This window comes from Dipteris shenzhenensis, chromosome 12 (assembly GCF_047967505.1).
Source record: "Dipteris shenzhenensis isolate YYH24624 ecotype China chromosome 12, Dip_SZ_1.0, whole genome shotgun sequence".
Lineage (NCBI taxonomy): Eukaryota > Viridiplantae > Streptophyta > Polypodiopsida > Gleicheniales > Dipteridaceae > Dipteris > Dipteris shenzhenensis.
Genome location: NC_141607.1, coordinates 13,587,398 through 13,602,335, shown reverse-complemented (window position 1 = coordinate 13,602,335; position 14,938 = coordinate 13,587,398). Strand labels below are relative to the sequence as shown.

Below are 14,938 nucleotides of genomic sequence, written 5' to 3'. Positions count from 1 at the left end.
GCACAATCTATCTGCACAAGCAGATACATTTCCATCTCCTTCATTCTCGCCTGCACAAGCACCACGCACATCACATGGCTCGTGTGATGGTGTAGCAGTGGTATACCACAGTAGGCTTGTCACTCAAAATGGAAATTTCAGCATGCATGCATGCCAATTGTCCAAAAAACAAAGTGCGTGGAATAATTGCTGCTCATTCTGTTGCTTCAATTCTGGTTTCTCTGCGTCTGTCATTATATGGTTGTCCTCCTCTTATGGGTTACTCATGAAGGTGCTAATGATGTATGCTGTTCCTCAATCAAAGCTTCAATAATCATAATGTGGAAGCATGATAAGGCAAGTGGATTCATGTCTTGACTCTCCTCATGTAGTGGAAAGTCTTGCAAAGACAAAGGAAAACAAGAAGACAGTATCTTACATAATCCAGTTCTCAGTATGTAGTGCAAAGACAGTATCTTACATAATCCAGTTCTCAGTATGTAGTGCAAATCTCATTTTTGTGTGGCTGTCCAGTGCTGGTAAGCTGTGCCCAACAATTGTCCTGGGTAGAAGTATATGACAGTTTTATTGGCCAGCATAGGAAGATCATGTGTGAATCTTGTTTGTTATGCTTAGATTTAACGCTCAGAAAGCTTTGATAGGGGCTGCAAAAAGGAAACTTCTCATATAAGGAAAGAGGAAAAAGTTGCGGCCTGTTGGTATTGCGATAATTCTTTTTATATTAAATGGTGTGTTGCCCTATCAGCTAGATTTAGATGCTCGTTTGGGAGAGACTAAAATGAAAACGTTTAGACTTCACAAGCAGTCGTAGCTTGAATGAAGAGATTTTGGACTACCTTCTAATTAGCCTTCTCCTTTAGTGCTAGCCTTCGTCATGGCTGAGTCTGCCCTTCACATCCGGAGTGCCGACAGAAACTCAGTACGTAGACTTTGTATAAATGGATGCTCAAGTATGTGTGGGTGTGTGGTTTTGTATGTGTGAGAGCATATTTTTATACTATGGTCTACACCCACTGTTGGGCACTGATGACGTTAGTGGGGATGTCATAGTAGCTAGTCCCTGCTATGCGTGATGGAGTTTATGGTTTTCAACCTTGTGAGAGACTATCATGAGATTGAAACTGCACTATGTTGTGTTTTTAGAGGATGAGTTTGGGAATGTTCCTGGATTTATCTAGGTATATAAGGAAAGGGAAAGTCAATGAAGCCTTGGGCAGAGTGTTATTGACACCAAAAGGGATAGGATAATATGTGGTGCACACTTTGCATCCGAAACTTGATGTGTAGCAGCACTGTATAGTCTCTAAAATCAAAATCCAATGTAGACATATAAGCTTGTAATGCAGAGTTTGAGAAGCAGTACAAGCTTTTCGCTAACGTGCTTGGTGTAGAGACTTGTTTTTTACCTGAGTAGAGTACATTCTGTACAATAAATAATGTGATGGTATCTTGTCCTTAAAATTTGCAAGTGATTTACTAAGATCGCGCAGTATATGTATCTGTGAGAATGCTCAACAAATGGTTGGGTTGCTATCAGTGGTATGTGTGAAACAGGCCGCCAACTTGGCAGACCATATTCTAGTTTGAAAACAATGTTTAGTATGTCAAGCCCAACACCAACAACGCAGTTCAGATATATTGATGTTCTATAGAAAATAAGTACAAACTGGATGTTGAAGGAGTAACACTAACCTCTTTGTACCTTTCATGACTGATGGGGACTCTAGATAAAAGAGGGGGGAATGAAAGAAGCTGTATGGAGCAAGATGTGAATTGTTAAATTTCATTGCAATTGTATTGATTAGAAACTTGTCTATGATCAGGTGGTGGCTTGCTCCTGATGATGAGGCGAAATATCTATCATCTGAGAAAGTTCAGTTACTCTGCTGTCTGTGTGGGTCAATATTAATATGCATATTAAAGGCTGCCATAATGTTGGGTAGTGCGGCTGAAAATGCAGTCTGAAATAAAGGTCACAACTAGGCTAAGTAAATGGGCAGTTAAGTTAGTAGGGCTAGGCCTAATAGTACTTGGGGGTAGTTCGGATTGGGCAGCTGTGAGCCCCCACATGAGGACATGGAGGAGTGACAGCTCAAGAAGGCAAGGGATTTAGAGGATTGCCACATGGGCAAAAGTCACCATTCCATGTGGGCAGATCTGGTGGTGGGCAGCATCATGGCTGCCATGTAGGGGCAATTATGGCATGCCATGTGGGAAGATGACATGCTGGCATAGGGGAAGCATAGCACATATCGTTGTTGGATTAGGTTGCAGTCAGCCCAAGCAGACCACAAGGGACTGCCATGGAGTATGCCCATGTATGGGGCTATCCATGGGCCTAAGGCAAGGACAGATGGGCTGGCATCAAGGGGGCCAACTATGGGCACAAGGCTGTGAAGAAACGTGGAGCTAACTAGGAATAGAATGGAAATATGGAAAGCATAATGGAAAGGCAAAAGGGAAAGCAAATGAAAGAACAAGTGCTAGGCAATCATAACCAAAATACTCACATGATATAAAGCTTGATGTTGACTGAGGTAATAGACAATAGACAAGTATAACACTATATAGTGTGCCACTAGACTCTAGAAAGTCACAATGTCTATGCGATATCTCCCAATATGACACGTGGCATGTCTAGGACTCACTAGACTATAAAACCACACCTAGACCACCTAAAATACTTATTTTAGACTCACTTTGGCTTCATATTCCAACACCCCCCCATGAAGGCAAGGTGAGAGACTACTGGAATGGAACCAAGAACAGACCAAGAACAGAACATGACAATGGCGGACTAAGGTGAAGGACTATTGGAATGGAACCAAGAACAGAACATGACAATGACGGTCATCAAACTGTGCACCCTATGTAACTCAGAGGCTAAAGTTTGAGCGTGTTCAGAGGTTGATCCAAGCACTCTCATGGCTTGAGACTCAACATGCTCAGAGGCTCACGTTATAGCATGGCTACATGACCAGCTCATAGGTCTAGGAATACACCAACATCCTGGAACTCGACCGGGCCTGATAACGAGACCTATCAAAGCCAATACATGGCTTCCACAATACATCCCCCTCTAAACCTATCAAAGCCAATACATGGCTCCCACAGTACATCTCCCCTTGGCTTTATAACAGGGCATGTTAGGAAGGCACACACCAAAATAGGAAACTAATACATCTTTTTAGGAGGACTATCCAAGGCAGAGGACCTTTAGACTCAATGAAAACCAACCACTCAATACATATCATTTTAGGGGGACTACCCAGGGCAGAGGACCCCAAAATAACATCAAGCATGTAGTAAAAAAAAAAAATAGATCTCTTATGATAAGAGATGTCATCCAAGTAGCCACTGCACATGTGTGCACATCCCTGCGAGTCGATGACGATGTCGATGAAGCGCTAGGTAGGAATGCCCCAAAATATGCGTCGGTGAAGTCCATGGGGTAGCTACATGGAGCACTCACATGATGACTCTCAAAATGCCGGAAAGAGAGTCACCAATGTCGAAGTAGAAGCCTCAAGTGCCACGACCAATCGGGAAGTCAATCAATGTGAAGTACCTCAGGCACCGATCGAATAAGCAATGTTGAAGAAGGCACTTGTTGATGTAGAGTGGTCTACACAAGCTCGATGTAATGCACTAATAAGAGAGATCACTCTAGTGGAGTGTGTCGAAGTAGTATCGGAGAACTCACATCTAGCTCGGGAAGTCTTCACCAAAGTTTGGAGTAGTCACGTGAAGGAGTCACCGCAATGTAATGTCAAGAGTTCACATCAAGTGACGGGCAGAGAAGATAGAGGCAGCGTGGACAGCAGGAGCTGCGTGGGTTGCTAGATGGTGGGCAGAGAGCACAGACGAACTATTTGCAGAAGATAGCGGGCCTTTTGCTGAGCGGAAAGGGTAGATGGATCAGCATAGCATGGGCAGCTCAGCTTAGCTTCATGGGCATCAACTAGGGCAGCAAAAGATGGAGGTGGAGATCAAGATAGTGATAGTAGGCTGGAAACTATCATCTCGTGAGCTCAAGAATAAAATCTGCACGCAGGAATAATTTTCATCACTTTTTGCAGGAGCTATATCTTTTCATAGAAAACTCGGATTGCAATGATGTAAAAATGAAAATTGTAGTACTTAAGGTCCTCTACAACTTTCCTGAAGACACAAAGTTGTGAACAACACCACTCCAAGATGTCTTTGTAGCTGAAGGAAGGAGAAGCGCTCACCAAGGAAAGGGAAGAGAGGTGGCAGAAGATCAAGTTGGAGAAGACAACATTGGAGGAGAAGAGCTCAAGATGGAGAGGCAAAGGAAGAAGGGGGAAGGGAAGGGGAGCTCCTCCAAGAGAAGAGAGGGTAGCTTCTCTTTCCGGCCACCCTCTACCTCATGGAGAAGCAAGGAGGAAGGGAAGGGCTAGGAAGGAAGGCTCTGATACCATATGAAGAGGCATGGAGCTAACTAGGAACAGAATGGAAACATGGAAAGCATAATGGAAAGGCAAAAGGGAAAGCAAATGAAAGAACAAGTGCTAGGCAATCATAACCAAAATACTCACATGATATAAAGCTTGATGTTGAGTAATGTAATAGACAATAGACAAGTACAACACTATATAGTGTGCCACTAGACTCTAGAAAGTCACAATGTCTATGGGATATCTCCCAATATGACACGTGGCTGTTCCAGTCAGCCCAAGAAGAAGGCCAGTTGGTCAGATTTAGGGCCTCCAGTCGGCCAACATATCAGGGGATCTCTCCCTATAAAATGGAAACCTAGGGTCTCATTTGAGGCAGATCCAGCAGAGCAACCAAGTGACTCAGGGCTTCCTTCCAGAGCCACATACCCCTCTAATAGTGAGGAATGCTGGAGGAAGAAGAAGCAGTAAAGTAGCATTGACATCAGTTGAACAGCACCTTGCTGTCCAGGATATCGTCTGTGAGAGGCTCCTTTTGTGTTTAGGGCTGTTGTCCTATTTTGGACCTTGTTTTTCACAAAATTTGGCTATCTATCTGGCGGTCTAATCCTACAGATCTGTGCGTGGTTTATTCAATAGGATCTAATGTTTTGTGTGTGATCCTAGGCAATGTATGCTTCCGCTGAGTTTAGGGCTTTGCTGAGGAAGCAAGTTCCTTTCATTCATGGTATCAGATTTAGGTTTGGGACATGTTTAAGCTCCAACAGAGTCAAGTAGGAAAGGGATTACCAATCCATACTGTGGAGGAGGTACTTTAGCCAATCCTTACAGCCATAGATCAGGCCGTACAGCAGTACAAGGTGCAAGACACGTTCGCTTGTTTTCATATCTGCATGCTTTTTTGATTTTATAATTGTTTTTCAGATCTGCAAAAGATCTACTGTGCATCAAGGTCATGTTGGAATGCCTTCCCACTTGGATACACCTCCTTCTGTAGGGGTTAAGGCTCATGCGATTTGACGACAGTGCTTTTACAGGTGAGCCAGACACATGTGCAATTGCTCTATAGTTGAGTTATTCAGGCACATATGGCCAGCACACTGCAAGAGAGGAGAGGCGAATATAAGTAGCAGATCCCTGAGCAGGATGATTCTTTGGCAATACAAGATGATGCACACATACGTTGTATAGATTGACACTTTTGGGGTAGCTCTGCAGAGAAAGGCCTCTGTCTTAACGTGGCTGTAGCAAAAATGCTTTCGGGATGACTTAAGACTTGACCCATCATATGGTGTTAGGCTTGTCTTATGCAGTATTGATGCACGCCTTCTGCTGGTGCATATGTGGAAGTGTCGTCGATGTCCACCATGGCAGTGACTCAGGTGGTCATGGGTTCCTTGTTGATAGTTTGCTGGAGCACCAAGATACGTGGGTCTGGTTCAGTTTAAAGAATCCAAGCTCCCATTGTAATATGAAAGAGAGACCCATAAGCATTTATGACAAAATTGAGTTGCAAAGTTTTCAAGAGCATGCAATCTTCAAATCTTAACCCCGCATTTGCAAAATCTCACGTTTAGGCTGGAGGTAGATGTGACTATCAACCGTGTGGTGGCTCTTACCTAGGCAAGTGCATATAGTAATAACAATGCCCAACTTTAAGGGTTTTGTTCACCACTCATGCGTCCTTCCTTCCTTCATGTTTCTGATTACACCAATAGCAGTACCCCCCCTGCCTGCCTCATGCTCAGTGAAGAACCAAGTCCTTCTCTTGTCACCTTAAGCTTAGTCTCAAGATCATTATTGGTGCATTTTACTTCCTGAACTGCAATAAAAGTCGGAGATAAGGAATTTTCTCTCAGCCACTGAGCCAGAACACCCCCTCTGCAGGGATCTATTAATCCACACACATTGGTTTGTGTGGAGCAGGGATGCCACTTCAGGACATTGTTTCACTCTTGGATTCTTGGTGCAGCAAAGGGCTATTCACACTTGTTATTTCTGTTTAGTGAGATTGAGTACATGGCAGTTACTGCAGTAGCTTCGGAATGTATATGGATTTGTTATTCTGGGAGGATTTTGGTGAAAAATAGGAGCATGCTGTGCTTAGTATGTACAGCAGTCAGTTGTATAGCTATGTTTACGAACCTTGCCTACATCTCTGGACTAAGCAAATTTGAGGTCCATTAGCATTCATCAGAGAAAGCCTGCAGAGTGGGAAGATATAATGGGTGTATTGTTCTTTTGAGGACAATTCAGGAAATATCTTTATAAAGGGATTCACAGGAGATAAGGTTGTAAAGTGGAAGAATCTTTAGGCTTAAAGAAAATATAAAATATTTGATCAAGAATCAATGAGATGGTTGGTACATCATTCCTATTGGTTAAGAGGCTTCCACTAGGGTTGGACACAGAATTCCGTTTTAGGGTTTCAGTCCTATTTTTTGGATAGTTTTGTACGTGCATCACCTCCACTCTTGGATGCTCACCTCCTGTCAGCTATACATCAGTTTTGCATTCTGTTTGCTCACACTTGTGCTATTTATTTCTTTCATACCTACATATATACCATGAAAGGTCAAGTTGATCATGCTCTGGGGTTTGTTCAAGCTCAAACCGATCGCTGCTATAACTAATGACTCATACTTGCTTACGTATAGTCAACCATAATCTATGTTTAGATGGTACTTTAAAGCAATTGTTCACTGACATCCCTTTGCATGACATGCCTACTCTTATCCTGTAACCAGGGAAAATCCTAGCTCTCACTTGAATGTCCGCTATGCATGCACTAACTAATCCTTTTTAGGTGTTTGATGTAATGACTGTGCTTAAGCTGGGCAAAATGACCTGATACATAGGTAGGACTATTGCTCACACTGGCACATCAGGATGCACTCTATCTGATATCGATGGTGTCTGAAGAGTCATATCATACAGTTGGTGTAGCCGGAGATCACAGTCAGGTTTCTGATTCCTTCTTCGTAATGATCACAAGTGTAGTCCATATTCATGAAAGATTTTGCTTTGTCAAATCAGAATTAGGAAAATTGCAATGATCACATTTGGTTTTGGTGTCTGTGACTGCTGTTAATTATATTATTGCTGTGACTGCATCATCTTAAGGGTGTGCTCACTCATGAACAATAACAATGATGTTTGCGTGAAGATACAAAGTTGTCATTTTCTGTATGATCTATTTCAGAGGTGGTTGCGGTCAATCGACATCTTGTTTTCCTCAAAATTCTACTTAGCTCAATTCATTTTAGTTTGGTATTAAGAATACAAGAGATCAATAGACAGTATGCCTAGTTGATTTTAATGTACCATAGTAAATACAAACTAAGGCAGAATAGCAATAAATTAAATGCAAGATGAGACCAATAAATGGCTATGAAGTTTTCTGTATTGTTCCTGCCTTGCAGCCTTACATTGTAAACGCTTTACAAGCATTCATAAAATTTATAAAATGTAATTTTGTTTGGATGTTTTGATGCAGGAGGGGCATGTCTCAAATTATGACTATTTGATCTATCTCAATTTGGCAGCGGGGCGAACTTTCTGCGATTTGACTCAATGGCCAATTATGCCATGGATCTTGAAAGATTACAAGTCACAAGTTCTTGACTTGAAAGAGCAAGAGACATTCCGAGACCTCTCCAAGGTTTTGTTTTTTTAATAGCAAAGCGTTTTTTGAGCAATCCTTCTTCCTTGCTACAAATACCCTTATTAGTTTTTGTGCTCTTTCAAGGCATGTTTTGTGATAATAGGAAAGATGAGCCTTATTGTACGATCTCCGGTGGATGCACAAAAGGAAGCAATATGGCATTCTCCTCCAGTTAGTTCCTAATCGTTTTCTAGTGATAGAAGGGCATTGCATTGCACTTATATGCCTTTCAATGCCAGATGAAAGGAGAACCATATCATCTGCATATAGCAAAATCAGAATTAGTGACTGAGCTAGGGTGACCTCTCTCCTTTGAATGATCCACAAAGCGAAACAGTTATCAATAAGAATGGAGAACAAGGTGGGCAATGAAGCACACTCCTGACTCTTGTGTGACTCCAATGATGCTAACTCTCTCCTCCGTCTATCCCCTTGCTATGCATACACATCTCAAGACACTTCATATAGAGCCACTTTGCCAAATGGATTTCCTTGTGATTAGCTCCTGATTCCTGAAGTCTGCTGAGCTCGTCAACATAGGGTATCGTTCATCGAATTTCTCATAAAAGTCCAAGACACTATGGCATGCTTTGTGAGATGGTGTTTCCTCTAGTCCAGCCTCTAGCCGCAGACTTGACAGAGACCCTGACCCGATGACCGCAGCACGACACACGAGACATCGAGGGGGGACACAGATCACTCTGGGGGACCTCCTGTCATTGTTTAGACCCGGGATACGTCCCATGGGAGTCACGGTGGCTCTGGTCTTGTGTCGAGCCTCGTCGAGGAGATCGAGACGCACGGCACACCTTGATGGGCGCCAGCGTCCCATCACCGGCTATGCACCAGTCAGTGCGACATGACATACGGAGGATTCCGCTCCGCTCTAGTCCTTTTCTTTTCTTTTCATTGTTACATCTAGATGTATTTGATTATGTATGATCAGACTTAGGGTTCAGCACAGGTGATGATGCTCGTTTCAGTAGCTCCATCCTTATTGTGATTTGTATCAGGTTTTCTTTCAGTCTCATAGACCCATCGGTCTTCCGAAGACTCTAATAAAATTTCTTTCTTTCTTTCTTTCTTTCTTTCTTCTTAAGGATCAGAATATGTGAGCCACCTTAGAGTGGTAACGACAGAATTTGACCTGTCCGGTATCTCTCTTTCATATACAGATATAAAAGTCTCCTTTACTGCCCCACATAGTTTCGCCATTGCGTGGCGAATGGTCATTGTTCAGTAGTAATTTTAGATCCATTGGGTCCTGTTATGCTCTAGCCGAGATAGCATGACCTCGGAAAGATCGGTGGGCATTTTCCCTTAGATGACCGACTTTTGTAATATTTTATGTGCGTAAATAAAATGGTCAAGGGAAGTAACTGCCAATGTCCTAGGTGAGGGTGTATTGGCATTGACTAGGTGGTTCTGAGTGCTCAGGCCTAGGTGCACCTAAATGTGTGAGAATGCCAAGGGGAAAATGTTTTAATTGTGCCCCAAGAGAGGGGTAAATGGTGTACCAAGCTAAAGGTCTAAAATATTGACATGTGGCAGGAGGGAACCATCTAGGGAATTGTGGGCTTGTGGATAAGCATGAAGGAATGAAATTACGTATCTTTGTGTTGCATGCAATCCACAAGAGAGGCTGGGAGGAAAAACGGATGCCATCGCCTGTGAGCTAGCAAGTGAATCAACAAAAACCAAAGAGATTAGAAATTGTACGTATCATTTGGTATCAGAGCGCTGGTTATCGGAAAAGGAGGGATGAAGGTGGACGAACGTTGCACAAAAGCAAGCTACGTTAAATTCTAATAGCGAGGTTGTCGCTCGGCTTTTATTGTCTGACCTTGGAGAGCTATGACTGTGAACGTTGCGCATAAGTAGGTCGAGATTTATTATAGGCCTTTCAATTACGTGGGCTACATCGACGTCATAGTTACCAGATGCGCAAGCTTTGACGTTCTCAGTCTGTTTATGAGAATTTGGTGAAGGGGAGGAAGACTCGCTCACAAACATATCGATTATGTCATTGGAAATGGCAGTTACACTTGAGACCGCTGCAATTTCAATTCCAAAGCTAGGCATACGACCGGCGCTGATGTAATATACTTTACTAGCTTGGGAAAAAAAAAAGAAGCTTTAGAGCTCAGGTCTTTATGCCTTAGTCGTGAACGTGGGCGAGCTAGAGTCAACACCAGTGGTCACGTAACTAGCCCTTGGGTTGAGACTGATTTCGAAACAGAGACCAGGCTGGTACGATTACCTACAGAACAGTAGCTTTCTGATATTCGGTCAACTGCGTGGGTTCAAATAACATCGACTACGTCTGAGAAAGAAGGGCGTCCAAATTCGAGCTACGTGGAGCTTCCAGGGAGCAGTTCTTTTCCCTTCTATACAAATTTTCAATTTGCAGTTTATTATTCCTGTACAGCAAAGGGGAATTTGAAGTGAAAAAACAAAATCTATTTTCCTTTTGAAAGAATGGAGGCAGAGGGACAAGATTCCAGGGTAAATCCTGGTGAATCTAGAGCGCGATCTACGCAAGAAGTGTACCATCACACAACGCCTACTCTGGTGGGTAGGATTTCTGTATTAGAAGATGCTTTACAACAGATCATGAACCAGCAGCTTCAAGTGAATGCTAGTCAAAATGAAATTAGAGAGATGGTGCAAGCCTTGTCGGCTAGACCATCTAGAAATGAAAAGGGCAAGGCTCCAGCAGAGCCAGAGCCCAGTATACACTCATCAGAACATGCGAAGGTCAAGGTACCTAATATTGCCAACTATAGACCGGAAAAGTACGTTGGTCGGGTGACCGAGCCCAGTTCTGATGTGATCGAGGTTTGGTTACACAAGTGGGAAGAAGCCTTCGCCATTTGTGAAATCAGATCTGATCTAAAGAAAATCCGCGAGACTACTCACCTGTTTATTGAGGCAGCGGATAGGTGTTGGATAAAGCAACAGAAAGATCAGGTTGTCCCTACCACCTGGGAAGGGTTTAAGGCTGAATTCAAGAAACACTTTCTTCCACCTGACGAAGAGTCGTGAGCTTGGGATGCTTATAGAAACCTTCGCTAGAGGAATTTGTCGGTGGTAGAGTATACTGACAAGTTCAGGGAATGTGTTATGAAAATAATAGACCCTCTCCCTATGTCGGTTCAGTTGAAAGACTATATCTATGGACTGAACGACAAGATTAAGATGGAAGTTCGGGCTAAATATGTGACTACATTAGATGAATCTATTGCAGTAGCCCTGAACTATGAGGATGCCAGAGGCAGACCTAGTGGGTTTGTGCAGGCAGGGACTCAGCATGAGTATCGGAGAAAAGGGGAATTTCAGAGGAAATGGACTTCAAAGGCAAATGTCTCGTAGCCAAGTGGCCAAACCAAGCAGGTGAAGCCGGTTGAGGGACAAGCAAAGACAAGTACCACCGTTGGGGTGAAAAGAAAAGTAACTCCAATGGCAGCCTGGGCTTGGTCAAAGTCCTCGTTGACCCTTGAGTAAAAAGAAAAAGCTAGGAAAGAAGGACTGTGCTTCGGCTGCCTTCAGCGACATCAGTGGAAAGATTGTCCACTAAACAAAGACCGTCGCACGGCCAATATGATAATATCTGAATGCGACGCGGAAATGCAGGAGAGTCCCAATGCGGAACATATGCAGATGCAATTGGCGGGACCTTCTCAGAGGTTAGTACCTGTGTTGTTAAGTGTGTCTATTACTAAGTTAGTAAGCGGTGCACATCAGTGGAAAGATTGTCCACTAAACAAAGACCGTCGCATGGCCAATATGATAATATCTGAATGCGACGCGGAAATGCAAGAGAGTCCCAATGCAGAACATATGCAGATGCAATTGGCGGGACCTTCTTTGAGGTTAGTACCTGTGTTGTTAAGTGTTTCTGTTACTAAGTTAGTTAGCGGTGCACCTGATAACATCCTTTCAAAGCCCGCAGCAACGGGGTATACGGTTTTCGATGAGCCCGAGTTGATTAAAATGAAAGGGCAAGTAGCCAATCATGATGTGATTGACTCAGCGTCAACGCACAATGTAAGTAACTCGAAGCTTATTAGGAGGCTCAAGTTGAAAACTACTTCGTCTGACTATGCTTATACGGTCAGGATGACGGACGGAAGTTCAACTGAAGTATGGGACCAAAGGGTTATCCAGTTGGAACTTCGAATATAGGACTATGTTGAGAAGCTCGACTTTGAATTGACCAGGCTAGCTCACGCAGATATAGCCCTAGGCATGGCTTGGCATTTTTGGAAAAATCCAGCCATTGATTGGAAAAAGCATATTTACCAGTTCAAGATGAACGGGGTAGAATATGTTTTGCGAGGTGAAAAGGATTTACCTCGAGGACCATTGATTTCAGCAATGGAAATTCGGAAGACTTCGAAAGAGTTTCTGTGTCTGTGTATAGCATCGGTAGAGTCGATTGATGATGCATCGGCTAGCATTGAGGCTATCCAAGATGGGGAAATGGCCGAGTTGGCTAAAGAGATATCGGAGAAGTTCTCTGATTGTTTTAGGGATGAGCTACCTTATGGGTTACCTCCAGAGCGGAATGTTCAGCATAAAATTGAGCTTATCCCGGGGGCAGAACCTGTAAATAGACCTCCCTATAGATTAAGCTTTACAGAAGAAGCTGAGGTGCGAAGACAACTGTAAGAATACCTCAAGCTGGGGCAGATTCAAGCCAGTTTTTCACCTTTTGCTTCGCCAGTGATATTAAAGAAGAAGAAAGATGATACTTTTTGTCTCTGTATAGATTACAAAGCATTGAATAATATCACTATTAAGCACAGGTATCCGATGGCTCGGATCGATGATTTGCTAGATGCATTACATGGGGCCGTAATTTTCAGTAAGATAGATTTTAAGTGTGGCTACCATCAGATCCGTATTAGAGCCGAGGATGTGCATAAAATCGCTTTTAGAAGCAGGTTTGGTCATTATGAGTTTTTGGTAATGCCCTTTGGACTTACCAATGCTCCAGCTACATTCGTCATGCTTATGAACGATTTACTACGTCCGTATATCGGAAAGTTTGTAGTACATTTTATTGACGATATTCTGGTATTCAGTAAAAGTGTTACTGAGCATCATGAACACTTAAGAATAGTGTTCAGTACTTTGAGGAAAGCCAGTCTTTATGTAAATAAGAAGAAAACTATACTGTATATGGTTAGACTTGAATATTTAGGATTCATAATTACTCCAGAGGGGGTAGAAATGGATCCAAAGAAAGTGGCTGCGAGATTGACTTGGCCAATCCCTCAGAGTTTGACCGCTTTGCGATCATTCTTGGGATTTGTCCAATTTTATCCAAGGCATGTCAAAGGATATTCTGAAATAGTATCGCCATTGACTGATCTGACCTCAGATAAAGTACCTTTTATATGGGGACAGAATCAACAAGAAAGTTTTAACACCATAAAACAAGCTGTGGTCACAGGACCGGTGTTAAAAATAGTTGATCCCCAGAAATCGTTGTTCCTTGAAACCGATGCAAGTGGCATTGCGGTAGGAGCAGTTCTCCTCCAAGAGGGAAGGCCAGTAGCCTTTGAAAGCAAGAAGCTTTCTCCCTCTCAATGAAATTGGCCAACTCATGAATTAGAGTTGTATGCTGTTGTCCATGCTTTGAAAACATGGAGATATTATTTGTATGGATCAGAGTGTTATGTGGATGTTGATCATGATACTCTGAAACATTTTTGTAAACAGCTTGACTTGAGAGGCCGCCAAGCTAGGTGGGCAGAACTCATGCAGGAGTTTAATTTGACGATTCGGTACCGAAGAGGGAAGGATAATAATGTTGCTGATGCGTTGTCACGCATTATGCATAACATGAGTTTCACGGTATTAGAGAGTGCTCTAATGATCGAGATTAGAGAAACTCAAAAGGTGGACGAGTTTGTTCAGAGTCTATGGCCTAAGGCTCATATGTTAAAACCCGGGAAAAAGGATGACCTGGCATCCAAAAAAGGCCAAACTTATGCAAGATATGCCATAAGGGATGGTATGCTGAAAAGAAATGGCAAGGTAGTAGTACCTAGTCAGAATGATCTCAGGCAGAGAGTCATTCGGCAATGCCATGATAGTCCATGTGCGGGACATCCAGGAGTCGAGAAGACATATGATCTCGTGAAGCGAGATTTCTTTTGGCCAAAGATGAAAAAGCATATTCATGAATATGTGACACGTTTTTCATGTCAGGTAAGTAAGGCAGAGCGGGTGAAGCCACCCGGACTTTTACAGCCCTTGGAGATACCACTAAGTAAGTGGGAGAGCATTTCCATGGACTTTATTGTAGGGCTGCCTACGACACAAGGTGGATATGATTCTATCCTTGTGGTGGTTGATCGTCTTACCAAGATGGCTCACTTCATTGCAACTAGAGAGTCTGTTAGTGCCCCGCAAGTGGCGGATTTGTTTATTAGACATATTTCGTTTGCATGGATTACCCAAATCCATAGTGTCAGACAGAGATGTCAAATTTACAGGTCATTTTTGGACTGCGGTATTTGAGACACTAAGGACTGAGTTGGGAATGAGTAGTGGGGATCACCCAGAAACGGATGGTCAGACGGAAAGAATCAACCAAATTTTAGAGGATATGCTTAGAGCATATGTGTCATTGAGGCAACATACATGGGACAAGTGGTTGCCATTGTTAGAGTTTGCCTACAATGATAGAAAACATTCCTCCACAGGGTTCAGTCCGTTTGAGCTAAACTATGGTTATAGGCCGGCGAATCCAACTATAGTTGGAATACCTCAGAAAGTTCCTAGTGCCGTGAACTTTGTGGCTCAGATGCGGGAGATGCTAGCACTTGCGAGAACTAACATTCGC

The 14,938-nt window shown here is 43.0% G+C and overlaps 1 protein-coding gene across 2 annotated transcripts in view; it reads left to right on the top strand.

The window, feature by feature from the left end:
* The window catches only part of LOC147895841 (uncharacterized), a 161,892-nt gene that overhangs the window by 38,114 nt on the left and 108,840 nt on the right, over positions 1-14,938 (top strand). For both annotated transcript variants that reach the window (XM_087382900.1, XM_087382899.1), the window contains exon 6: positions 7,915-8,079. In XM_087382900.1, the coding sequence (XP_087239026.1) occupies positions 7,915-8,079 (165 nt within the window). The remainder of the gene's footprint in view (positions 1-7,914; positions 8,080-14,938) is intronic.